Source organism: Hyla sarda, chromosome 3, assembly GCF_029499605.1.
Source record: "Hyla sarda isolate aHylSar1 chromosome 3, aHylSar1.hap1, whole genome shotgun sequence".
NCBI lineage: Eukaryota > Metazoa > Chordata > Amphibia > Anura > Hylidae > Hyla > Hyla sarda.
Window position 1 is genome coordinate 412,774,450 of NC_079191.1, and position 14,858 is coordinate 412,789,307.

Here is a 14,858-nt window from a genome sequence, read left to right on the forward strand (position 1 = left end):
ACTCACATGTTCTCATTATGAATAGGTGGGGAAGCAGGACTCACAGGCTTTGTCTATGAATAGGTGGGGAAGCAGGACTCACAGGCTTTGTCTATGAATAGGTGGGGAAGCAGGACTCACAGGCTTTGTCTATGAATATTTGGGGAAGCAGGACTCACATGTTCTCATTATGAATAGGTGGGGAAGCAAGACTCACAGGCTTTATCTATGAATAGATGAGGAAGCAGAACTCACAGGCTTTGTCTATGATTACATGGGGAAGCAGGACTCACAGGCTTTGTCTATGAATAGGTGGGGAAGCAGGACTCACATGTTCTCATTATGAATAGGTGGGGAAGCAAGACTCACAGGCTTCTTCTATGATTGGATGGGGAAGCAGGACTCACATGTTCTCATTATGAATAGGTGGGGAAGCAAGACTTACAGGCTTTTTCTATGAATAGTTGGGGAAGCAGGACTCACATGTTCTCATTATGAATTGGTGAGGAAGCAAGACTCACAGGCTTTATCTATGATTACATGGGGAAGCAGGACTCACAGGCTTTGTCTATGAATAGGTGGGGAAGCAGGACTCACAGGCTTTGACTATGCGTAGACAGGGAAAACAGGAACCATATGCGTTTTCTCTGACTCCTGGAACCCTTTAAACAGCTTTATACACAAAAGTACTAAATGAAGTCACTGTGAACTACATATCCTTAGTTAACATTCTTTACCTTTGTCCTATATTGTTTTTTTTTTGTTGTTGTTGTTTTTTTTTTTTTACATTTATTTTTTTTTTTTTGCTTTATCCACGTGTTAACTGCATATTATAAAGGCTTTATAGAGGAGATTTATTAAAACCTGTGCAAGGGAAAAGTTGACCAGCTTCTTTTATTTCTCAGAGGCCTTTTTAAAAATTAAAAAAAGTGATCTGATTGGTTGCTATGGGCAACTGGTCAACTTCTCCTCTGCACAGGTTTTAATAAATCTCTCCAAATGTTCTTTGAATTGTTTCATAATTTGAGTCCTTTGTTGATTTTCTCCTTGACATCTGTCTTCCTGCCACATAGTTGTCGGACAGCTAAGAAAACGATTAAAGACGATTAGGCAAAGGCTCATAAATTGTAATGGTGCTTAATTTAAAAGAAAAACATTTGAGTTTTTTATATATTAACTTTTTTTTGCAAAGTTCAAGCCCTATCATAGTGGTACCCTTTGCAAACTGGTGTCTTTCTTTAGAGGTATTGTCTACCCTGTTTCTTGAAGGTTCTTTCATCGATGAGTTAATCATCTATCAGGAAGTTTTCTCTTTCCCTGCAGCACTCCCACAGGAGAATTGAGGCATTACACAGCTCCAATTGAAATCAAAGGGCTATCTTTGTAAAGTATGGACAAGGTGGGTTCTCCAGAGTTAGATATGCTCTTTTAACTTCTGTCCACTCTGGATAGTAAATAAAGGTCCAGAACTGGAGACAAGCCAGGAACCCCTTAGTTTCTACTATAAAAAAATATACAGAATATGAATCCTTTTTTTTTTTTTTCAATTTATAATTTCTTGAAGTTCTTCTCAGAGAAAACTAATTAAACCCATTAAAGTTGTTTTACTCGATACACATTGAAATCCCCCTCACAACCCGCATCAGACATATTAATAAGACAAAAGGAATTATAAAGCTGTTTTCCCGATACGGTATCAGTTCGCTTTTATTTACAGCTAAGCATATTGCATGAGATTGGCAAACATATGACACCAGTTTTTTTCTTGTTTCATCTTAGAATTTAGGCTTTTATGAGAATCTTAGGAAGCGCATCTTCTCCCTCCGTGTTTTTCTAATGTTTATTTTCAGACAGAAAGCCGTTTATGTAATAGCTGGAAGGGATTAAACGCTTGGTTTCCTGCACACATTGTACGGCTTATTTGCATTTGGTTGGAAGTTTTAAAATCACAATTTTTTTGGGCATTCTGAGCCGCAGTTTTGAAAGTTACAGGCATGCAAGCGTCTTGCCATCTCACACACGTCTTTGAGCTTGGCACAAGATTAGGTGATAATACTGGTGAACGTGAAACATAAGGAGAATTCTAAAGTTAAAGAAGAATTTTAAACAAAAACATGGTATATAAACCAAACAAAAATTAGAAATGTAATTTTATTAAAATAGTGTTATGTTATTTAAAGGGGTTGTCCACTGCCCTGCCTTTCGGAGCTCCGCTCGTGGCATCCGGAAGTTCATTACTCCGAACGCTATGTGCGGGCTTCCGTGTTCGAGGCCGCCCCGTCGTGACATCACGCCCGCCCCCTCAACGAAAGTCTATGGGAAGTCCAGGCAGAAGCAATGTCAAATATTTTTTATATATATAGTGACGCACCGTCTCAGGGATTAGCTCTCGGATCGTCCTGGTCACTTGCCACGGGACACGTTCCTCACAATAACACAGCAGACCATAGTTCCTCATACAAGTTTGGCTCCTTGACATCTTTATTTCCACAGGTTGTAGGTAAAAACAAAGCATAAACAGGAACAAAATAAAGCCCTAGACCGTCTGATCACTGACTATAACTCTCAGCATGCCCTGTCTATCAACTGGTGAGCTTCCCTCATCCAGTTAAAACCCGTTCCACCTGCAACCTGATTTAGCCACAGTGCCCACTGTCACTTGGGCCCTCACAGCTCCTGCTGTGTGTCTCCAACAAGGCCCGATGTCTCTCCCTACAGCAGAGAGCACAGATTAGACTGAGTCTCCATCTTATATACACCTCCATTCCCTGCTGCCTCATTACTTAAGAAGCAGGGGAGAGAATCTTCAGGGTGAGCAAAGGAAATACACCCTTTCCTTGCCACCTTATCACAATATATATATATATATATATATGTGGAGTATGTCAGAGTCAGTGACACGGATTAAATGCACGGCTTCTTCTGCAGCTTATTGTGCAAAAACAAAATGCAGCCGTATCCGCATTGGCATAGAGCAAAATAAAAAATCTGCTTGTCCTGAATAGACATAACACTTTGACTGGCCTCTACTATACAAGTGGCTTACTACTGGCCACTCGATAAAACAAAGTGTAAAGGAGTTACCTCTGGCACTTGTCACAAACTCCACTTTTAAGCCTGAGGCCTCCAGAATATTACCGTATTTTTCGCCGTATAAGACGCATTTTTTCTTCCCCAAAACTGGGGGGGAAAAGTCGGTGCGTCTTATACGGCGAATACACCCCTATCGCGGCGGTCCCTGCGGCCATCAATGGCCGGGACCCGCGGCTAATACAGGACATCACCGATCGCGGTGATGCCCTGTATTAACCCTTCAGACGCGGCGATCAAAGCTGACCGCCGCGTCTGAAGGGAAAGTGACACTAACCCGGCTGTTCAGTCGGGCTGTTCGGGACCGCCGCGATTTCACGGCGGCGGTCCCGAACAGCCCGACTGAATAGCTGGGTTAGTGCTTACAGAACACCGGGAGGGACCTTACCTGCCTCCTCGGTGTCTTCTCCGTTCAGGGATCCCCTGTATGGCAGGCGCTCTCCTTCCTCGTCATCACGTCGTCGCGTACGTGCGTCGGCGTGCGGAACGACGTGATGACGGAGAGCGAGGATACCCGGCCGGCAGCAGAGACGTTCCGGAGCGACGGGGACACGGCGACAGCGATGGAGCGACATCCAGGGCAGCGGTGACGGGTCCGGAGCGGCTGGGACACGTGAGTATTACCTCCTATACCAGTGGTCTTCAACCTGTGGACCTCCAGATGTTGCAAAACTACAACTCCCAGCATGCCCGGACAGCCAACGGCTGTCCGGGCATGCTGGGAGTTGTAGTTTTGCAACATCTGGAGGTCCGCAGGTTGAAGACCACTATTGGGTTCAAAATCTTAAATTTTTTAGATTTTGCACCTAAAAATAGGGTGCGTCTTATACGCCGGTGCGTCCTATAGGGCGAAAAATACGGTACTCCCTTCTGAGGGTCAGGGTCCTCTCAGCCTCACCAGCAGACTAACTTCCAGCTAGTTTTTACACCCAGTAACCAGCTGTCTCGGCACCTGGAATTGCTGAGGGAGAGAAATAAAAGGTCCCACTGCCAATCCTGCCTTTCACTTCATAATAATACAGTCCCGAAAATAAGACTTACCAAATGTCTTAAGAAAAGGTACCTTTGGAATATATAGCAATCTCCAACCACCATTCCTGTCTCGGTTTCACAACATGTACAGTGGGGCAAAAAAGTATATAGCCAGCCACCAATTGTGCAAGTTCTCCCATTTAAAAAGGAGTGGCCTACATTTCGTGGAAGATTCCCTTAATCATGGCGCATGATTAAGGGAATCTTCCCCAAAACGTAGCATCAGGATCGGCTGTGGACGTGGGTGCAATGGCTCCATACTCTGAATGAATTAAACTTGCTGTAACGCTTATGAAAAATATGCCATTTGAAAATAAATGAAGAAGTTACGACTGAAATGGTCTGTCAAATCCTCTTTTCAAAGTTTGATCCTCTCTTATAGGTATATTAAGTGTATGACCCAGAGCAAGGTGGAGCTCTGAAGACAGAGTGACTGCTATAAAAAGCATTTGTGACAATATAATAGCCGTTTACTATCATTTTGATCTTAATAAACCAGGCATAGACAATTTACTCTTATATTTTTGGGGATTATTTATAAGGCTCTTCTCATCTCCATTCTTAAAGGGGTACTCCACTGCTCAGTGTTTGTGACAAACTGTTCCGGAGCCGGCGCCGGGAGCTTGTGACGCCATAGCCTTGCTCCCTCATGACGTCACGCCCCACCCCCTCAATGCAAGTCTATGGGAGGGGGCGTGACAGTCGTCACGCCCCCTCCCATAGACTTGCATTGAGGGGGTGGGGCGTGATGTCATGAGGAGGTGGGGCTATGACTTCACGAGCTGCCGGCTCCACCGTTCGGTACAGTTTGTTCCAAACGCTGAGCAGCGGACTACCCCTTTAAAGTCTAGTTGTCCTGCCGAAAAATTAGCTCTGCACATGATTTTCTTATATCGTCTTCATTATTCCATCCCCTAATTAAAGGCTCCTCCCATCTTAATCCAGGATTCTTTTTCTTACATCTGGTTTGGAGAGATTCATGAGGCAACCATACAACACTCAAGGAGTCTCATGCATCGGTCCTATTCCAGCCTATTAGATGCTAACCAGGGCTACTGTCTATAAAATTGATGGGAGCATTTTGCCATATTCACCAACCAACATCCTTGGACGATACCTGTAAAAATCATGAATTTACCCCTGTCCTTGTCTTCAATGTGAGGAACCACCATGCTTCATTCTTCATCAGAAGAATTAAATGGGCGCTGTCAGAATGAAAAAAGTTTTTATATCTTGTTCAAAACATTAATCTTTTTAATATAAAACATAACATTTTTTATTTCCTTTAAATAGAAATCATGGCTTATAAAAAAAGACCACTAGGGGTCCCTATACCATCCAGAACATAATCCTTCAGCATCATCTTTGTCTCAACTGAAGCACAGGTTGGGAAAAAGTCCAGGCTCACTCCTGTCCTATCAGAATCCTGTCTAAAAACAGAGAGGAGGGGCTTATAGAGCAGCCTGCAGTGATTAGATGAAGATACCCAGCACAGCAGACTCAGGGAGGAAGCGAATGCATGGTGAGTTAGGGCAGGCTCAGTGCTTGCCTCGGACACACCCCCTTCCTGAGCAGTGGATGTCAAAATAAGTGAGCAGCAGAACAGAGGGATCTGTGAGCCAAATACAGAAGCTAGACACATAAAATAGACATATAAAGCATCTGAATGACAGTGAGTGTCATGGCCCCAGTGGGACACTGTTTGATCAAACACCGATGCAAACCCTCTCTCTATGCCAGTGTTTCCAAACTAGGGTGCCTCCAGCTGTTGCAGAACTACAACTCCCAGCATGCCCAGACAGCCAACGGCTGTTCAGGCATGCTGGGAGTTGTAGTTTTGCAACAGCTGGAGGCATCCTGGTTGGGAAACACTGGCTTAGGGATATGTTTAATTCAAGATAATATTAAAATAAAAAATTAAAAGAAATTGCATAATTCGGTAATGAAAATTTACCATTTTTGTGTTTTAATATATTTCTAATTGTCGGAGCAATTATCTTTTTGCCTCCAGTTGCCCGTACTGTAAAGCGAATGAGATTTTTTTTTTTTTTGGGAACAGAAATAGAACATAATGTGCTACGGTGCAGAGGAGAAAGGAAAAAAATTTTAGCTCCTTCTCTCCTACATTTTAGTGATTACTATTGATAAAGGACGCTTAATTCCACGCATAATGAAAACCTATTTTTAAAAGCAGGTCACTTCAAAGAAAGACATATTTGATGGAGTTTCTGGAGAATAAAATGCTCTTTTTTGTCTCGGAGATTTGCCTCTTAAATTGTTCTTTTTTTTAACAAAAAAGTACAAAAAGAGAAAAAAAAAAAAAAAAAGCTGTAAGAACTAACAAAATAATAGGTCACTGCAATCCCAAAAGGCAGCGATTGTGCCGGAGGCGGCGGTGAAATATTCTGAACTTTCGTAGACAATGTGCCATCAAAACAAAGCTATTTTATCATGTAAATTCTCATACGTATAATTGTTTAAATTCCGACTTTTAAATATCGCAGGTTTGTTGGGTGACACAGGCTCAATCGTTAAAAGGGTATTCCGGGATTTTTTTTATTTGACTATGCTACAGGGGCTGTAAAGTGAGTGTAATTCATAATATAGTGTCTGTACCTGTGTTTCATGATGGTCTCTCATGGAAGGGGGAAAAAATGGGAAAATACGGGGCGCTCTCTGGTGTAGTAAGCAGATTTCTTGGTGAAGAAATAAGAAAGAGGAGGAGAGATGCCAACCACCTAACGTATGTGGTGGTACTGACCTTTGGGAGCTGTGTACCTATCGGAGCTGTGTATGAGATACAACACAGCTCTGAAGGTGTTGCCGGTAGGAGGTGGGATGTTTCAGCTTGCTGCTCGGTGCCCCCTTGTCCGTTGCCCCAGTCGGGGTACGGAAATGACGATAATGAAAAGGAGGTGCTGAAAATGCGGGGGATCTGACCTCCGAGTGCTACTGGGAACGTAGGATTACGTGAATGATGCGAAGATGCCAAAGGTACATAGGAATTTTTTTTATTGGTAATTAACCCCTTCAGGACGGAGCCCATTTTGGCCTTAAGGACCGGAGCGTTTTTTGCACATCTGACCACTGTCACTTTCAACATTAATAACTCTGGGATGCTTTTAGTTATCATTCTGATTCCGAGATTGTTTTTTCGTGACATATTCTACTTTAACATAGTGGTAAATTTTTGTCGATACTTGCTTCCTTTCTTGGTGAAAAATCCGTAAATTTGATGAAAAATTTGAAAATGTTGCATTTTTCTAACTTTGAAGCTCTCTGCTTGTAAGGAAAATGGATATTCCGAATACATTTTTTTTTGGTTCACATATAAAATATGTCTACTTCATGTTTGCATCATAAAATTTATGAGTTTTTACTTTTGGAAGACACCAGAGGGCTTCAAAGTTCAGCAGCAATTTTCCGATTTTTCACAAAATTTTCAAACTCAGTATTTTTCAGGGACCAGTTCAGGTTTGAAGTGGATTTGAAGGGTCTTCATATTAGAAATACCCCATAAATGACCCCATTATAAAAACTACTCCCCCCAAAGTATTCAAAATGACATTCAGTAAGTGTTTTAACCCTTTAGGTGTTTCACACGAATAGCAGCAAAGTGAAGGAGAAAATTCACAATCTTCATTTTTTACACTTACATGTTCTTGTAGACCCAATTTTTTAATTTTTACAAGGGGTAAAAGGACAAAATTTTTACTTGTTTTTGTAGCCCAATTTCTCTCGAGTAAGCACATACCTCATATGTCTATGTAAAGTGTTCGGCAGGCGCAGTAGAGGGCTCAGAAGGGAAGGAGCGACAAGGGGATTTTGGAGAGTACGTTTTTCTGAAATGGTTTTTGGGGGGCATGTCACCTTTAGGAAGCCCTTATGGTGCCAGAACAGCAAAAAAAAACCACATGGCATACCATTTTGGAAACTAGACCCCTCGGGGAATGTAATATGGGATAAAGTGAACCTTAATACCCCACAGGTGTTTCACGCCTTTAGCAAATGTAAAAAAAAAAAAAAAATTTTACCTAAAATGCTTGTTTTCCCCAAAATTTTTAATTTTTAAAAAGGGTAATAGCAGAAAATACCCCTAAAAATTTGAAGCCCAATTTCTCCTGATTCAGAAAACACCCCATATGGGGGTGAAAAGTGCTCTGCTGGCGCACTACAGGTCTCGGAAGAGAAGGAGTCACATTTGGCTTTTTGAAAGCAAATTTTGCTCTGGGGGCATGCCGCATTTAGGAAGCCCCTATGGTGCCAGGACAGCAAAAAAAAACCCACATGGCATATCATTTTGGAAACTAGACCCCTCGGGGAACATAACAAGGGGTGAAGTGAACCTTAATACCCCACAGGTGTTTCACGACTTTTGCATATGTAAAAAAAAAAATGTTTTTTTACCTAAAATGCTTATTTTCCCAAAAATTTTACATTTTTAAAAAGGGTAAAAGCAGAAAATACCCCCCAAAATTTGTAACACAATTTCTCCCGAGTACGGCGATACCCCATATGTGGCCCTAAACTGTTGCCTTGAAATACGACAGGGCTCCAAAGTGAGAGCGCCATGCGGATTTGAGGCCTAAATTAGGGACTTGCATAGGGGTGGACATAGGGGAATTCTACGCCAGTGATTCCCAAACAGGGTGCCTCCAGCTGTTGCAAAAAACTCCCAGCATGTCTGGACAGTCAACGGCTGTCTGACAATACTGGGAGTTGTTTTGCAACAGCTGGAGGCTCCGTTCTGGAAACAGTGGCGTACCAGACGTTTTTCATTTTTATTGGGGAGGGGAGGGGGGTTGTATAGGGGTATGTGTATACGTAGTGTTTTTTACTTTTTATTTTATTTTTTGTGTTAGTGTAGTGTTTTTAGGGTACAGTCGCACGAGCGGGGGGTTCATAGTAGTTTCTCGCTGGCAGTTTGAGCTGCAGCAGAAAGTTTGCGGCAGCTCAAACTTGCAGCCAGATACTTACTGTAATCCTCCGCCCATGTGAGTGTACCCTGTACATTCACATTGGGGGGGACATCCATCTGTTGCATAACTACAACTCCCAGCATGCCTGTTGGCTGTCGGTGACTGCTGAGAGTTGTAGTTTTGCAACAACTGTAGGCACACTGGTTATGTATCACTGAGTTTGTGACCTAACACAGTGTTTCACAACCAGTGTGCCTCCAGCTGTTGCAAAACTACAACTCCCAGCATGTACGGTGCATGGTGTACGGTGACTGCTGAGAGTTGTAGTTTGCAACAGCTGGAGGCACACCGGTCGTGAAACACTGAGTTAGGTAAAAAAAAACTCTGATTTTCACAACCAGTGTGCCTTCAGCTGTTGCAAAACTACAACTCTCAGCAGTCACCGACAGCCAACGGGCATGCTGGGAGTTGTAGTTTTGCAACCAGCAGATGCACCACTACAACTCCCAGCATGCACTTTAGCTGTTTGTGCAAGCTGGGAGTTGTAGTTATACAACAGCTGAAGGTACACTTTTCCATAGAAAAAATGTGCCTCCAGCTGTTGCAAAACCATAAGTCCCAGCATGCCCATAAGGGAATGCTGGGAGTTGTGATGGTCTGCCTCCTGCTGTTGCATAACTACAGCTCCCAGCATGCCCTTTTTGCATGCTGGGAGCTGTTGCTAAGCAACAGCAGGAGGCTGTCACTCACCTCCAACGATCCAGCCGCACAGGTCAGTCCCTCGTCGTCACCGCCGCCGCCGCTGCTCCTGGGGCCCCGATCCCAACATTGACGCCGGGGATCGGGGTCCCCAGCACCCGGGGTGCACGTCCCGCACCCGCTCACGTCCTCCGGAAGAGGGGCGGAGCGGGTGCGGGAGTGACACCCGCAGCAGGCGCCCTGATTGGTCGGCCGGTAATCCAGCCGACGAATCAGGGCGATCGTGTAATCCAGTAATCCAGCGGCCGGTAATCCAGCGACGAATCAGTGCCACCTCACCCCTGCAGGCTCTGGCTGTTCGGGGCCCTGACGGCCCCGAACAGCCAGTAAATTCCGGGTCACCGGGTCACTGGAGACCCGATTGACCCGGAATCGCCGCAGATCGCTGGACTGAATTGTCCAGCGATCTGCGTCCATCGCCGACATGGGGGGGCATAATGACCCCCCTGGGCGATATGCCGGGATGCCTGCTGAACGATTTCAGCAGGCATCCGGCTCTGGTCCCCAACCGGCTAGCGGTGGGGGCCGGAATTCCCACGGGCGTATGGATACGCCCTCGGTCCTTAAGGACTCGGGATGCAGGGCGTATCCATACGCCCTATGTCCTGAAGAGGTTAAAAGTAACAACTTTAATTACCAATATAAAAAAGTTCCTGTGTACCTTTGGCATCTTCGCATCATTCACGTAATTCTGTGAACTCAGTAGTGCTCGGAGGCCAGATCATCCGCATTTTCAGCACCTCCTTTTCATTATCATGGTGGTTTCGCAATTCTTCTGTAATTTTTGCCCCCAATGTTTATTTTTATCAGCATACAAAGTGACTGTCACCTCAGGTTTTACCAGGCTGCAGTGTGGCCCGAGACATTACATCACTAGTCAGGTGATCAGAGGGAGCCTGTCTTTGCTTCAATGGGTGGAGCGACCGCTGGGTGGGAGGGAGACCATTCTGCCAGAATTTTAGTTTTGCAACAGCTGGAGGCACCGTGCTCAGAAAACACTGGTATATTGCATGGAAGGGATACCAGGTATGTTTTAATTGGGTGGGCTGGATGATGTCTGCAAGGGAGAAAAGTGACCTCACACTTACAAACATGGAATCGTGGGACTTGTAGTTGGAGGGAGGTTACTCCAATAGGAAATAGCCAGTTCACAAAAAGATAGCCTCAGTGTTATGGTAATCTCACAACATAGCCATTTAGCCATAAGCACAGATCTTTCCTAAGCATGTCCATTACTGTCTGGCAGGTAAGTACTAAAATCACCTTATGGTGGATAACCTTTTCTGGCAACTAGCCAAAAATCTATAGCTGTAGGTAGAGCTGGGCGGTATGACCAAATATGTGTATCACGGTATTTTTGTAACTTATGGCGGTTCCACAGTATATAGCGGTATTTCTTTCACCCCCCCAAATCATGTTACCTGCCAGCGCTGTTCTGCTCCCCCCCCCCCCCAATTAATTATCAGCCCAGCGGGGTACTACTCACATATGTCAAGCACTGCCCACCTCCTCTTTGTTGGGGGCCGCTGGCGCTAGAACTCTATACTGTACGCCAGTGGTCTCCAACCTGCGGACCTCCAGATGTTGCAAAACTACAACTCCCAGCATGCCCGGACAGCCAACGGCTGTCCGGGTATGCTGGTAGTTGTAGTTTTGCAACAGCTGGAGTGCCGCGGGTTTGACGTTATTATAATAATAATAACGCTTTATTTATTGTTGTCCTTAGTGGGATTTGACCCCAAGTCCCAAGCACTGCAAGGCAGCAGTGCTAACCACTGAGCCACCATGCTGCCCTTAGCATACATCTGCTATGCATGGTTGCTAAAATGGACAGAGATGTCAGCAGAGAGCACTGTGCTCGTGATGTCATCAGTGTTCAAAAAAGAAAGGAATTTCCTCTATAGCATTTAGCAGCTAATAAGTACTGGAAGGATTACGATTTTTTAATAGAAGTAATTTACAAATATGTTTAACTTTCTGCCACCAGTTGATTTAAAAGAAAAAAGGTTTTCACCGGAGTACCCCTTTAAGCTATAAGTCATCAGGATGGTCCTCAGTGGTTTCTCCCCACCCTTGGTTTCTCAAGTGGTTTCTCCCCACCGCAAGCGGAAATTCAGAAGTGTGAATGGGAGTGCGGAATCCCATAGACATGTATTGGGCTTTCATTTGAGGCTGAATTCCGCTTGCGGAAATTCTGCCATGTGAATAGACCCTTAGGGTATCCTAATCATAAAACTCCAAACAATGCATAAGAAGATGAAAAAGAGAAACACACAACACTTGTATGCTGTGTGTAGGGCCAGACCCATGAATACAAGTATTGTTTGTTTCCCTTTTAGGCTTTATTTTATCTTCTTCTGCATTGTTTGTTGTTTCTGTGATTCGGGTTCCCTTATGCACTACAGTTTCCTACAGTATTTGTCTCATTCCATTCGCACTTACAGTGTTGTGCCCTATTGCCTCCCACTTTATATATTTCGAGCCTAAAGGTCCATTGTTTAGGGCCCAGCCCGTATATACTTTCCTCTATGTGTGCTGGTACCATTTATCTGAATGTCTGTTGTGATTTTTTTTATGCTATTTATGTTCATAAAGATCATTCTATTTTATCCTATTTTGTTGTTAGTGCTTAGTGTTTGGTGTTTAAAGGGGTACTTCGGTGGAAAACTTTTATTTATTTAATTTTTTTAGCAACTGGTGCCAGAAAGATAAAACAGATTTGTAAGTTACTTCTATTAAAAAAATCTTAATCCTCTGTATATTGCAGAGGAAATTATTTTCTTTTTGGATTTCTTTTCTGTCACGACCACAGTGCTCTCTGCTGACACCTCTGTCCATGTCAGGAACTCTCTGGACAGTTCCTAAAATGGACAGAGGTGTCAGCAGAGAGCACTGTGGTTGTGACAGAAAAGAAACCCCAAATGAAAAGCATTTCCTCTGTAGTATACAGCCGCTAATCAGTACTGGAAGGATTAAGAATTTTTAATAGAAGTCATTTACAAATCTATTTAACTTTCTGGTACCAGTTGATTTTAAAAAATTAAAAAGTTTTCCACCGCAGTACCCCTTTAATATTTCACTGTACAATATCTCTCCACTAAACGGTTAGGTAGTTGAGTATTTGTTTGGTGATTTATTGCCTCAGTATAGTGCACCCCCTATAAAATGAGAAATACAATCTCGCCCTTCCATCTATTTACCGTATTCTTTTTCTGCTCCCATCTATTTCCCCACTGCGCTGATGTTTTCCTTCCACCTGCCATGTCTCCTGTTTCCAGCGTCACTTTCTTTGATGTGGCTCTGCAGGAGGGGACCCGCGTGGCGTGGCTCAGACCTGTCTTGTACTCTTGCAGTCCTACATTACCACACCAGCAGGGAATTATCAGAGAAATGTTGATGTGACGCCATTCCTAGGAGGGTTTTCTTATCCTTGCACTTAAACAAAATAATGGCGCTGGGCTCCTCTCATACTTATCTGCGGTGATATATGATTGTAAAACCTCCCATGTGTGCACTTTATATCTCCGCTTTTAGCACTAAATACATTAAAATGCATTAAAATAACCTGGCCTGGGAATAGTATTTCTGTATCTCGTCTTCAGCCCAGTCTTGTGATCGCTGATTCTTCATTTAGTGAAGAAGTCTAGATTTCTACATTTCTAAGGCAATTATTAACGACTAAGTTTTTATGTTACACATATTTTTTTTAATATTTCTAATTTTCCTTTTTACTATCTATATTTGAAATTAATCCTGAAAAGCTTGCAGTTTCCATTTTGGCCTCTAGGCCTAAAACTAAGCTAAGACTCCCGGTTTTGTAGATATCACTTCCCAGCAGTCTTATCATCAAAGACAGGATTACAGTAAAAGGTTACACACCTGTATAGATAACAGAGGAACATAAAATAGCTGGAGCCCACAAATCAGCCGCCCCCTCCCTACAGAACAGTGTTTTCCAACCAATGTAGCTCCAGCTGTTGCAAAAGTACAACTACCAGCATGCTCGGACAGCCGTTAAATTAGAGAATTGAAATTCCACATGCTCGATCCTTCTCTTGGGTCAGGAGGTTCCATTCATATCAGACAGTTTGCAGATCCTGTCAAATTCGACAGGTTATGCCAACTTTTAATGAATGTGTACAAAGGGCTTGTAAGGCCCTGGGGAAACAATCTCCTCTGCACTACCGATAAGCTACATGCCTGTGTATGATCAATAAGGTCGAATAGGTATCGACCCATGCAAAATAGACCCTAATGGTAAGTGAGTGGCTCTAAAGTCACCTTTAAATGGGGTTGTCTTCTGGTGAACACTTAAGTGTCAGAACCTGCGCCCACCAGAGGGACTGGCCAGTTTCACCAAGGGCTCCTCTTTATAGGTATACCGATCAGTATCTGTTTATAAACCCGGATGCATACTGATGCTATAGAGGGGGTCTTCCACTTGGGATGCCCTTCTATGACCCATAGAGGGGAGCAGCTGCAAATACCACCTCCCGCTCTGTTAGACATGAGGTTGGTGGGATCATGTAACACTTTTTTATACCAGGCATCTCACTAAGACAAGTAGTCGTAACGCTCCATCATCCCCGGCACAAAGTAAAACAACATGATTTGGAACTGAGAGACTCCATATGTTCTACTCAGGTTAGAAAACAAAGTAAAGCAATTAAACATATGAAGCTGATGTAACGTCAGGACACAATAATTATTTTCCAGCTGATGTGCCAGACGCCGCATTGACGACATCCTTTATATATACTATAAATTTTATAGGTTCCATAAACATCAAATTCCATTGTGTTTCCTTCAGTAGGTTGTGTGCCGCGCCATCACCCACTTACCAGAAGTAGGAAATGGAGGGAAAGATTAGGATAAACACCATGTGGTGAATGCATCTGGTTACGTAGACTCATCTTAGTGGTAAAATAATCGAAAATTCTAAAAAAATAATTATATATTAATACTTTATGTCTAGATGTTTTTTCATAGCCCCGTCGATCAAACCTGATCCTGAATTACAGCTTGTTATGTTGATATTGATGGAGGCTTTAGAGCTGAAGTCTCCCAGCAGGCCCTGCT

General features: G+C 43.5%; 1 protein-coding gene across 6 annotated transcripts in view; it reads left to right on the forward strand.

The window, feature by feature from the left end:
• Positions 1–14,858, forward strand: part of HHAT (hedgehog acyltransferase) — a 489,607-nt gene that overhangs the window by 409,128 nt on the left and 65,621 nt on the right. Inside the window, exon 13 of one of the 6 annotated variants that reach the window (XM_056568211.1) lies at positions 14,590–14,677. The exons of the other annotated variants lie outside the window; for them this stretch is intronic. Coding sequence (XP_056424186.1) covers positions 14,590–14,654 — 65 coding nt within the window. The 3' untranslated portion in view covers positions 14,655–14,677. Of the gene's footprint in view, positions 1–14,589; positions 14,678–14,858 lie in introns of those variants that run through there. 6 annotated transcript variants of the gene reach the window in all.